Source organism: Triticum aestivum, chromosome 3B, assembly GCF_018294505.1.
Source record: "Triticum aestivum cultivar Chinese Spring chromosome 3B, IWGSC CS RefSeq v2.1, whole genome shotgun sequence".
NCBI lineage: Eukaryota > Viridiplantae > Streptophyta > Magnoliopsida > Poales > Poaceae > Triticum > Triticum aestivum.
The window spans coordinates 612,614,238-612,627,330 of record NC_057801.1 but is presented as its reverse complement, the minus strand read 5'-3'; the positions used below and the strand labels follow the sequence as shown (position 1 = coordinate 612,627,330).

At 43.3% G+C, this 13,093-nt stretch overlaps 1 protein-coding gene across 1 annotated transcript; it reads left to right on the top strand.

The window, feature by feature from the left end:
• Positions 1 to 11,605: 11,605 nt before the first annotated feature.
• On the top strand, positions 11,606 to 12,606 carry LOC123071259 (PRA1 family protein B2). The gene has a single exon (XM_044494790.1). The coding sequence runs from the start codon at positions 11,684 to 11,686 to the stop codon at positions 12,323 to 12,325; it is 642 nt and encodes a 213-aa protein (XP_044350725.1). The 5' UTR covers positions 11,606 to 11,683; the 3' UTR covers positions 12,326 to 12,606.
• Positions 12,607 to 13,093: the final 487 nt, after the last annotated feature.

The following is a 13,093-nucleotide window of genomic DNA, read 5'->3' as shown; positions in this document are numbered from 1 at the left end:
AGGCTTTGTAAGCACCACTTGACTTGTTGTGAAGTTCCTCCTTATCCTTGAGTGACATCTCATGAGCAACAATCCTTCCAATGACTTCAGTTGGCTTGAGATCTTTGTAGTTTGGCATCATTTGGATCAATGTGCACACGGTATCATACTTTCCATCCAATGCTCTTAGGATCTTCTTGATGATGAATCTGTCGGTCATCTCTTCACTCCCTAAGCCGGCAATCTCATTTGTAATAAGAGCAAGCCTAGAGTACATTTCAGCGACACCTTCACCATCCTTCATTTTGAACTTGTCAAGCTGACTTTGGAGCACATCCAACTTGGATTCCTTGACGGATTCAGTACCTTCGTGCATATCAATCAAAGTGTCCCAAATTTCTTTTGCATTCTCAAGACGGTTGATTTTGTTGAATTCTTCCGGGCACAATCCGTTGAAGATGATATCACAAGCTTGAGCGTTGTATTGCAGCATCTTCAATTCTTCCGCATTAGCTTCACGGTTCGTCTCTCACCCATCAAAGAATTCACCTTGCAAGCCAATACAAATAATAGCCCAAACAGCGGGGTTATGTCCAAGAATATGCATTTTCATCTTATGCTTCCAACTAGCAAAATTAGTGCCATCAAAGTAAGGACATCTACGGTGATAATTTCCCTCGCTAGACGCCATACTCTCCTAGGTTGTGAAACCAAGGCTATGACCACCAAAAGCTATGGAAATCAAAGCAAATGGAGACCAAAGCTCTGATACCACTTGTAGGACCTTGAAGTATGTCTAGAGGGGGGTGATTAGACTACTTGACCAATTAAAAACTTAACCTTTTCCCAATTTTAGAGTTTGGCAGATTTTAGTTATCTTAGGACAAATCAAGCAATCATCACACTATTCAAGCAAGCATGCGAAGAGTATATAGGCAGCGGAAATTAAAGCATGCAACTTGCAAGAAAGTAAAGGGAAGGGTTTGGAGAATTCAAACGCAGTTGGAGACACGGATGTTTTTGGCGTGGTTCTGATAGGTGGTGCTATCGTACATCCACGTTGATGGAGACTTCAACCCACGAAGGGTAACGGTTGCGCGAGTCCACGAAGGGCTCCACCCAAGAAGGGTCCATGAAGAAGCAACCTTGTCTATCCCACCATGGCCGTCGCCCACGAAGGACTTGCCTCACTAGCGGCAGATCTTCACGAAGTAGGCGATCTCCTTGCCCTTACAAACTCCTTGGTTCAACTCCACAATCTTGTCGGAGGCTCCCAAGTGACACCTAGCCAATCTAGGAGACACCACTCTCCAAGAAGTAACAAATGGTGCGTTGATGATGAACTCCTTGCTCTTGTACTTCAAATGATAGTCTCCCCAACACTCAACTCTCTCTCATAGGATTTGGATCTGGTGGAAAGAAGATTTGAGTGGAAAGCAACTTGGGGAAGGCTAGAGATCAAGATTCATATGATAGGAATGGAATATCTTGGCCTCAACACATGAGTAGGTGGTTCTTTCTAAGAAATGGTAAGTTGGAAGTGTAGGTTTAGTCTGATGGCTCTCTCCACAAATGAAGAGGAGGTGGAGGGGTATATATAGCCTCCACACAAAATCTAACTGTTACACACAATTTACCAAACTTGGTCGGGCCGATTTAGTAAACCTAGTGACCGTTAGTGATTTTCGGTGGGACTCACATGCAACCCGGTGAGACCGATTCGGTTAGGGTTAGGGCATAACGTAATCTCGGTAAGACCGATTACACAAACTCGGTGAGACTGATTTTGGTAGTAAGCTTTCCAGAGAGTTGGTCAGGTAAACTCAGTGGGACCGATTTACTCTTTTCGGTGAGACCGAAATGTTACAAAAGGGAAACAGAGAGTTTACATTGCAATCTCAGTGGGACCGATCACTCACTTCGGTTTGACCGAAACGTTACAAAGGGAAACAGAGAGATTACAATCCCATCTCGGTGAGACCGAGATCCCTATCGGTAGAACCGATTTGCCTAGGGTTTGTGGCAGTGGCTATGACATTTGAAATCGGTGGCGCCGGATAGGAAGAATCGGTGTGACCGATTCTGGCTTTGGGTTTAGGTCATTTGTGGATGTGAGAAATTAGCTGAGGGTTTTTGGAGCATATCACTAAGCACATGAAGCAAGAGGCTCATTAAGCAACACCTCATCCCTCCTTGATAGTATTGGCTTTTCCTATAGACTCAATGTGATCTTGGATCACTAAAATATAAAATGAAGAGTCTTGAGCAATTGAGCTTGAGCCAATCCTTTGTCCTTAGTATTTTGAGGGATCCACTTTCATCATCCATGCCATGCCATTCATTGAGCTTTCCTGAAATAATAGTCTTGGAATAGCATTAGCTCAATGAGCTATATGTTGTTATGAATTACCAAAACCACCTAGGGACAGTTGCACTTTCACCGGCCCAAGGGGCGGATGCGCCCAGCCTTCTAAGGGTTGGTTCCCTTCCCACTATGGCCCATGAGGCCCTCCGAGAGAGGTGGCCCCTCCCGGTGGACCCCCGGAACCCTTCCGGTGGCCCCGGTACAATACCGGTATACCCCCGAACCTTTCCGGTGACCGTATGTCAACTTCCTATGTATAAATCTTCACCTCCGGATCATTCCGGAACTCCTCGTGACGTCCGTGATCTCATCCGGGACTCCGAACAACATTTGGTAATCACATACAAGTCTTCGTAATAACCCTAGCGTCATCGAACCTTAAGTGTGTAGACCCTACGGGTTCGGGAATCATGCACACATGACCGAGACAGCTCTCCGGCCAATAACCAACAGCGGGATCTGGATACCCATGTTGGCTCCTACGTGTTTGATACGTCTCCAACGTATCTATAATTTTTGATTGTTCCATGCTATTATATTACCCCTTTTGGATGTTTATGGGATTTATTTTACACATTTATATCATTTTTGGAACTAACCTACTAACCGGAGGCCTAGCCCGTATTGCTGTTTTTTTTTGCATATTTCAGTATTTCGAACAAAAGGAATATCAAACGGAGTCCAAACGGAATGAAACCTTTGGGAGCGTGATTTTTGGAATGAACGTGATCCAGAGGGCTTGTAGTGCAAGTCAAGAAGCAGTCGAGGCGGCCACAAGATACGAGGGCGCGCCCCCTGTCTCGTGGGCCCCTCGGGCAGCCACCAACGTACGTCTTCCTCCTATATATACCTACGTACCCCGAAAACATACGGGAGGCAGACAAAACACAATTTCCACCACCGTAACCTTCGGTATCCGCGAGATCCCATCTTGGAGCCTTCGCCGACACTCTGCCAGAAGGGGAATCAACCATGGAGGACTTCTACATCAACATCCTTGCCCCTCCGATGAGTTGTGAGTAGTTTACCACAGACCTACGGGTCCATAGTTATTAGCTAGATGGCTTCTTCTCTCTTTTTGGATCTTAATACAATGTTCTCCCTCTCTTGTGGAGATCTATTTGATGTAATCTCTTTTTGCGGTGTGTTTGTCGAAATCCGATGAATTGTGGGTTTATGATCAAGTTTATATATGAATAATATTTGAATCTTCTCGGAATTCTTTTATGTATGATTGAGTTATCTTTGCAAGTCTCTTTGAATTATCAGTTTGGTTTGGCCCACTAGATTGATCTTTCTTGCCATGGGAGAAGTGCTTAGCTTTGGGTTCAATCTTGCGGTGTTCTTACCCAGTGACAGAAAGGGTTGCAAGACACGTATTGTATTGTTGCCATCAAGGATAACAAGATGGGGTTTATATCATATTGCTTGAGTTTATCCCTCTACATCATGTCATCTTGCTTAATGCGTTACTCTGTTCTTATGAACTTAATACTCTAGATGCAGGCAGGAGTCGGTCGATGTGTGGAGTAATAGTAGTAGATGCAGGCAGGAGTCGGTCTACTTGTTATGGACGTGATTCCTATATACATGATCATGCCTAGATAATCTCATAATTATTCGCTTTTCTATCAATTGCTCGACAATAATTTGTTCACCCACCGTAATACTTATGCTATCTTGAGAGAAGCCTCTAGTAAAACATATGGCCCACGGGTCTATCTCCTATCATATTTGCTTCCAATCTACTTTTATTTGCATCTTTACTTTTTTCATCTATATCATAAAATACCAAAAATATATTTATCTTATCTTACTATCTTTATTAGATCTCACTTTTGCAAGTGGCCGTGAAGGGATTGACAACCCTTTATCGCGTTGGTTGCGAGTTCTCAGTTTGTTTGTGTAGGTGCGTGGGACTTTTGAGGAGCCTCCTACTAGATTGATACCTTGGTTCTCAAAAACTGAGGGAAATACTTATGCTACTATTGCTGCATCACCCTCTCCTCTTCTATGAAAACCAACGCAAGCTCAAGACGTAGCAAGAAGGATTTCTGGCGCCGTTGCCGGGGAGGTCTTCGCTCAAGTCAAGACATACCAACTACCCATCACAAACTCATCTCCCTCGCATTTACATTATTTGCCATTTGCCTCTCGTTTTCCTCTCCCCCACTTCACCCTTGCCGTTTTATTCGCCCTCTCTTTCCCAATCTTCTCCCCTCTCTTGCTTGCCCTTTCGTTTGCTCATTTTGTTGGAATAGATGCTTATTTATTGCTAAACAGAGAACCTAAGATCTATGGATCCTCATCCGCTTGCTAATATCTTTAAGAGATCCAATTATGTTGAACCAATTGCTAGTGAGTTTTGTGCACTAGATTATATTTATGAAGTTTTGCTTGAAATTTGTGAATCTGAAAATTATGATGAAGAAATTTATGAACAGATTCACAATAACTCCTTTAAAAAAAGCATGATTGCAATGATTTTCCTATAAATTCTGTTGATGTCAATTGTGCTAATAATATGCAAAACCCTAAGCTTGGGGATGCTAGTTTTGCTATGTCTACTACTTGTTTCAATGATCATGATTGGGGTGATTCTTCTTATAACCTTGAAAATTTATTTAAGCCCCTTGATGAATATGAGATTGATAATAGTGTTTGCAATAATATTGAAAGTGGGTTTGGAAGAGTGTCAACTTTAGATCCCACATATTTGGAGTATGTTCAATCTTATGATATTTTTGATAAAAGTGGGTTCTGAAAGGTCATGACTTTAGTTAATGTTAATCCCACTATCTTGGAAGAGTGTAAACTTTGCATGCATGTGGATCATGTTGAGAATATGTTATTTGATAGCTATTTTGTTGAATTTGCCTATGATCCTACATGTAATTATTATGAGAGAGGAAAATATGGTTGTAGAAATTTTTATCTTATTAAATTACCTCTCGTCATGTTGAGATTGCTATCGTCTCTTTCTTCTTCCTTGCATATGCTAGTTTTTGCTTGCCTTGCAAATTTGTTTGCTTATAATATGCCTATGCATAGGGAGTATGTTAGACTTAGATGTGTTTGTCACATGTTTCATGATGCTCTCTTTGTGCTTCAATTCTTGTCTTTCATGTGAGCATCATTAAAATTATCAATGCCTAGCTAAAAGGCTTTAAAGAAAAGCGCTTGTTGGAAGTCAACCCAATATTTTTCCTTGCTGTTATTTAATAAATTTTGCTTCTACTTTCTGTTTAGATGCGTTTTCATGTTTTATTTAGTGTTTGTGCCAAGTAGAACCTATAGGATAAACTATGATGATAGTTGATTTGATTCTGCTGAAAAACAGAAACTTTGCGCTCACGAGAAACAATTCAATAAATCACAGAAACGAGGTTTTGCATTGATTCGTTTTGCTGCTGATCAATAAACGAATTGTCCAGTACTTCCTATTTTGGTAGGATTTTTAGAGTTCCAGAAGTTTGCGTTAGTTACAGATTGCTACAGACTGTTCTGTTTTTGATAGATTCTGTTTTTCGTGTGTTGTTTGCTTATTTTGATGCATCTATGGCTAGTAAAACAGTTTATAAACCATAGATAAGTTGGAATACGGTAGGTTTAACACCAAAATAAATAAAGAATTAGTTCATTACAGTACCTTATGTGGTGGTTTTGTTTTCTTTCACTAACTGAGCTTATAAGATTTCCTGTTGAGTTTTGTGTTGTGAATTTTCAAGTTTTGGGTAAAGCTTTTATGGACTATGGAATAAAGGGTGGCAAAAGCCTAAGCTTGGGGATGCCCAAGGCACCACAAGATATTCAAGGATAGCCAAAAGCCTAAGCTTGGGGATGCCCCGGGAAGGCATCCCCTCTTTCGTCTTCGTTCATTGGTAACTTTACTTGGAGCTATATTTTTATTCGCCACATGATATGTGTTTTGCTTGGAGTGTCGTGTATTATATTAGTCTTTGCTTTTTAGTTTACCACAGTCATCCTTGCTGTACACACCTTTTTGGAGAAGCCAATAAAATTAGAATTTGCTAGAATACTCTATGTGCTTCACTTATATCTTTTGAGCTTGATAGTTTTTGCTCTAGTACTTCACTTATATCTTTTAGAGCACAGCGGTGGCTTGATTTTATAGAAATTGCTAGCCTCTCATGCTTCACTTATATTATTTTGAGAGTCTTTTAGAACAATATGGTATTTGCTTTGGTTATAAATTTGGTCCTAGAATGATGAGCATCCAAGTTGGGTATAATAAAAACTATCATAGAAATTGAATTGGATGCTATGATCAATTTGCTGCTTGATAATTGTTTTGAGATATAAAGGTAGTAATGTTAGCGTCATGCTAGTGGATAATTATGAAATTAAGAAATGCTTTTGTTAAAGTTGGCAAGTCTCGTAGCATGCACATATGGTAAAAGTTGTGTGACAAATTTATTGCATGAGGTGCTCTTTTGATTGTCTTCCTTATGAGTGGCGGTCGGGGACGAGCGATGGTCTTTTCCTACCAATCTATCCCTCTTGGGGCATGTGTAGTAGTACTTTGCTTCGAGGGATAAGTAGACTTTTGCAATAAGTATATGAGTTCTTTATGACTAATGTGAGTCCATGGATATACGCACACTCATCCTTCCACTTTGCTAGATTTTCTTATTACCGAGCAACTCTCGCCGGTATTGAACCCATTATTTACCTTCCTCAAAACAGCCACCATACCTACCTATTATGACATTTCCATAGCCATTCTGAGATATATTGCCATGCAACTTTCAACCGTTCCATTTATTATGACATGTTTCATCATTGTCATATTGTTCTTTGCATGATCATGTAGTTGACATCGTATTTGTGGCAAGGCCACCTCCATAATTTTCATACATGTCACTCTTGATTCATTGCATATCCCGGTACACTGCCGGAGGCATTCACATAGAGTCATATCGTGTTCTAGCTTTGAGTTGTAATTCTTGAGTTGTAAATCCATAAAAGCGTGATGATCTTCACTATTAGAGCATTGTCCTAGTGAGGAAAGGATGATGAAGACTATGATTCCCTCACAAGTCGGGATGAGACTTCAGACTTTATAGAAAAAAAGAAAAAAGAGAAAGGCCATAAAGAAAAAAAGGGAGAGGCCAAAGAAAAAAAGAGAAAAGGAAAAAAAGAAAAAAAATAATGAGAGAAAAAGAGAGAAGGGACAATGCTACTATCTCTTTTTCCACACTTGTGCTTCAAAGTAGCACCATGATCTTCATGATAGAGAGTCTCATATGTTGTCACTTTCATATACTAGTGGGAATTTTTCATTATAGAACTTGGCTTGTATATTCCAATGATGGGCTTCCTCAAAATGCCCTAGGTCTTCGTGAGCAAGCAAGTTGGATGCACACCCACTTAGTTTCTTTTTGTTGAGCTTTCATATATTTATAGCTCTAGTGCATCCGTTGCATGGCAATCCCTACTCACTCACATTTATATCTATTGATGAGCATCTCCATAGCTCGTTGATACGCCTAGTCGATGTGAGATTATCTTCTCCCTTCTTGTCCTTACAACCACCACCATTTACCACCATAGTGCTATGTCCATGGCTTGCGCTCATGTATTGCGTAAGAGTTGAAAAAGCTGAAGCGCGTTAAAAAGTATGAAAAAATTTCTCGGCTCATCATCGGGGTTGTACATGATGGGAGTATTTTTGTGTAATGAAAATGAAGCATGGCCTAACTACATGATTTTGTAGGGATAAGCTTTCTTTGGCTATGCTATTTTGATAGGACATGATTATTTGTTAGTATGCTTTGAAGCATTATTATTTTTAAGTTTTATAAGCTTTTATCTTGAATCATTTGGATCTAAACATTCATGACACATTAAAGAAAATTACATTGAGAATTATGCTAGGTAGCATTCCACATCAAAAATTTCTTTTTTATCATTTACCTACTCGAGGATGAGCAGGAATTAAGCTTGGGGATGCTTGATACGTCTCCAATGTATCTATAATTTTTTATTGTTCCATGCTATTATATTACCCCTTTTGGATGTTTATGGGCTTTATTTTACACATTTATATCATTTTTGGGACTAACCTACTAACCAGAGGCCCAGCCCGTATTGCTGTTTTTTTGCCTATTTCAGTATTTCGAAGAAAAGGAATATCAAATGGAGTCCAAACGGAATGAAACCTTCGGGAGCGTGATTTTTGGAACTAACGTGATCCAGAGGGCTTGGAGTGCAAGTCAAGAAGCAGCCGAGGCGGCCACGAGATAGGAGGGTGCGCCCCCTGTCTCGTGGGCCCCTCGGGCGGCCACTGACGTACTTCTTCCTCCTATATATACCTACGTACCCCGAAAACATCCGGGAGGCAGACAAAACACAATTTCCACCACAGTAACCTTCGGTATCCATGAGATCCCATCTTGGAGCCTTCGCCGACACTCTGCCGGAAGGGGAATCGACCATGGAGGGCTTCTACATCAACATCCTTGCCCCTCCGATGAGTTGTGAGTAGTTTACCACAGACCTACGGGTCCATAGTTATTAGCTATATGGCTTCTTCTCTCTTTTTGGATCTCAATACAATGTTCTCCCCCTCTCTTGTGGAGATCTATTTGATGTAATCTCTTTTTGCGGTGTGTTTGTCGAGATCCGATGAATTGTGGGTTTATGATCAAGTTTATCTATGAATAATATTTGAATCTTCTCTGAATTCTTTTATGTATGATTGAGTTATCTTTGCAAGTCTCTTCGAATTATCAGTTTGGTTTGGCCCACTAGATTGATCTTTCTTGCCATGGGAGAAGTGCTTAGCTTTGGGTTCAATCTTGCGGTGTTCTTACCCAGTGACAGAAAGGGTTGCAAGACACGTATTGTATTGTTGCCATCGAGGATAACAAGATGGGGTTTATATCATATTGCTTGAGTTTATCCCTCTACATCATGTCATCTTGCTTAATGCGTTACTCTGTTCTTATGGACTTAATACTCTAGATGCAGGCAGGAGTCGGTCGATGTGTGGAGTAATAGTAGTAGATGCAGGCAGGAGTCGGTCTACTTGTTATGGACGTGATGCCTATATACATGATCATGCCTAGATAATCTCATAATTATTCGCTTTTCTATCAATTGCTCGACAGTAATTTGTTCACCCACCGTAATACTTATGCCATCTTGAGAGAAGCCTCTAGTGAAACCTATGGCCCCCGGGTCTATCTCCTATCATATTTGCTTCCAATCTAGTTTTATTTGCATCTTTACTTTTTGCATCTATATCATAAAATACCAAAAATAGATTTATCTTATCTTACTATCTTTATTAGATCTCACTTTTACAAGTGGCCGTGAAGGGATTGACAACCCCTTTATCGCGTTGGTTGCGAGTTCTCAGTTTGTTTGTGTAGATGCGTGGGACTTTTGAGGAACCTCCTACTGGATTGATACCTTGGTTCTCAAAAACTGAGGGAAATACTTACGCTACTATTGCTGCATCACCCTCTCCTCTTCAAGGAAAACCAACGCAAGCTCAAGACGTAGCAGTGTTCCACGATGATCTCATCGGATGAACCACGATGTCGAGGATTCAGGTAATCCCGTATACAATTCCCTTTATCAATCGGTACGTTACTTGCCCGAGATTCGATCGTCGGTATCCCAATACCTCGTTCAATCTCGTTACCGGCAAGTCACTTTACTCGTTACATAATGCATGATCCCGTGACTAACCACTTAGTCACATTAAGCTCAATATGATGATGCATTACCGAGTGGACCCAGAGATACCTCTCCGTCATACGGAGTGACAAATCCCAGTCTCGATTCGTGCCAACCCAACAGATACTTTCGGAGATACCTGTAGTGCACCTTTATAGTCACCCAGTTACATTGTGACGGTTGGTACATCCAAAGCACTCCTACGGTATCTGGGAGTTACACAATCTCATGGTCTAAGGAACTGATACTTGACATTAGAAAAGCTTTAGCAAACGAACTACACGATCTTGTGCTATGCTTAGGATTGGGTCCTGTCCATTACATCATTCTCCTAATGATGTGATCCCGTTATCAATGACATCCAATGTCCATAGTCAGGAAACCATGACTATCTATTGATCAATGAGCTAGTCAACTAGAGGCTCACTAGGGACATGTTGTGGTCTATGAATTCACACATGTATCACTGTTTCCGATTAATACAATTATAGCATGAATAATAGACAATTATCATGAACAAGGAAATATAATAATAATCATTTTATTATTGCCTCTAGGGCATATTTCCAACAAGCGGCACATGCATCGTGGTTGCTGTGGACGAGTGTCGCACCGTACCTCCCGTGTCTATGACCGCGCCATCCGCCGTCAACATTTGCATGCCCGCACCCTGCGAGCGGAGAAAGAAGCCGACTCGCGAAGCTCGACGAGATGGAGTCCAGCATGTCTGCCCCGCCACCATCATCGAGGAGAAATAGAACATGGGAGGCCGCCGCCGCTTGCACCGAGGAGACACTAGCGTACACACCTGGTGTCTTGCCCAGTGGCAGGCCACCATCGAGCCCTTCCCCTCCGGCTAAAGCAATCCAGGCGGTTCCACTCAGATGAGCGGCACTGCCGAACATGGGGAAGCGAGCCACCCTCTGCACTGAAGTATATACCTCTGGGGCTCACGGCAGTCCGATGAGCGGGTTGTCGGACATGGGGAGATCTGCCGCGGCCGGCCATAGACTAGTCAAGGGTATCCATGCCATGGAAACGAATATCCGCCGACACCGGATGTAGACTAGTTTTACCTTACCCCAGCATAGTTTTTAGTTAAAAAATATTCAAAATCTAATGAATTTTGTCCGATTTATATCAAATCCGCTGTGTTTGCATGAATTTGGTTTGGTTAGTTCCAATAGTGGTTGAAATGTATACGTCCAGTGTTGGATGATCAGTTACCGCATCAGTGTTCATGGACTGGTCTCCTGGCCGCGGACAAATAACGCAGCAAATTTGCGGGTCATCATTAGAGATGCCTTTTGGAATTTGAAGGTAAAGATTATAGCAAAATTCCCCCGCAAAAAATAACATTATTGCAAATTTGAGTTTTAACGGATACGGCTCCATTGGGTGGATTTGGGGATTCCTCTATACCTCTTTCTTCCAGCTTTGCGGTTTGGTCGAGTCACCTGATTAATCACGACAACGCGAATGACTTGTGGGTCCCGAGTTAGTCCAGCATCCACTGTGTGTGAGGTGGAGACGGGCGCAGAGCCACCAATCCTCGGAATCATAAAAGTGCTGGCCCAGCCTAGCGCGCCCATCAATCAATCCGCGGAATCTATTCCCCCCGCAGCAGACGCCATGGCCGCCGCACCGACGCCGCAGCCCTTGCTTCCGGTGACTAACCCCTCCGCCGGGGGCGGCGGCCTCACCGACTCCGCGCTCGCCACGCCGGCCTTCCAGCTCTTCCTCAGCAGGTTCTCCGACACGGCGCGGCGCTCGCTCGCCGACCGCCGCCCCTGGACGGAGCTCATCGACCGCTCGGCCATCTCGCGGCCGGACTCCCTCTCCGAGGCCACCTCGCGGCTGCGCCGCAACCTGGGCTACTTCCGCGTCAACTACGCCGCCGTGGTGGCCTTCTCCCTCGCGGCCTCCCTCCTGGCGCACCCCTTCTCGCTGCTCGTCCTCCTCAGCATCCTCGGGGCCTGGTGCTTCCTCTACGTCTTCCGCGCGCCCGACCAGCCCGTCGTGCTCTTCGGCCGCACCTTCACCGACCGGGAGACGCTGCTCGGCCTCGTCGTCTCGTCGCTGCTCGCCTTCTTCCTCACGTCCGTCGCCTCGCTCATCATCTCCGGCCTGCTCGTCGGCGGCGCGCTGGTGGCGGTGCACGGCGCGTTCCGCATGCCCGAGGACCTCTTCCTCGACGACTCGAGCTCTGTGTCAAGCGGCAACACTTCCCACAGGCTGCTCTCCTTCCTCGCGTCGCCCGGATCTGGTGTTTGAGCCTGCGCGAGATCTGGTAGCCTTCTTGGACCAACGAGTTCATTTCAAGTCTGAATCTAATTTCGAGAGATCTGATTTTGGTTTTAGTATGTATCTCCAGTTATGCAAAGATCCGCGTGAGCTGTATTCTCTCGTATTTTGACCAGATGTTAAGCATTAGCAAATTGATCACTGTGCACTATGAAACGATTGAACGTTAGCAAATTGATCCGCATTATTAGCTGTATTCTCTCGTATTTAGCCAGATTGTTCATAGTATACAGGTTTTATGGTTTTCACTGTGTCTGCCTTTTGCTGTAGTTTTTTATCAACTTGCTCAAACTAATTCTGGTGCCTGAATTTGGGGTTGTGGTGAGATATTTCGTCGGTCAAACAGCTTCACTTATGTCAGAGCATCGTACACCCGGCCTCCTCAAACGCCTTCTTTCGGATGTGCTCACAGGGATAGTGTGTGTGCGTGTGTGTGCATTCACAGAGGTGAATGTATACGTGTGTATATGAGCACTTGCGTCTGTGTATTGTGTTAAGAAAAACGCTTCTATACGTGGCAGGCCGGAAAACTCACAAAATTGTGACCTGGGCGGATTCCTTGAATCGGTTTTATACGTCAAGGCTAACCAGCACCCACATATCCAAAGTCTAGGATAAATATGAGGATGCCTCGACCCATTCAGGCAGGCGTGTGTGTCATGTCGGGCCTCGACCCATTCAGGCAGGTGTGTGTGTCATGTCGGACCAGACGGACTGGACTCACTACAAATTCCATCT

Excerpts from the sequence above, each read along its gene's own strand:
- LOC123071259 (XM_044494790.1), top strand. The coding sequence starts at position 11,684 with ATGGCCGCCGCACCGACGCCGCAGCCCTTGCTTCCGGTGACTAACCCC.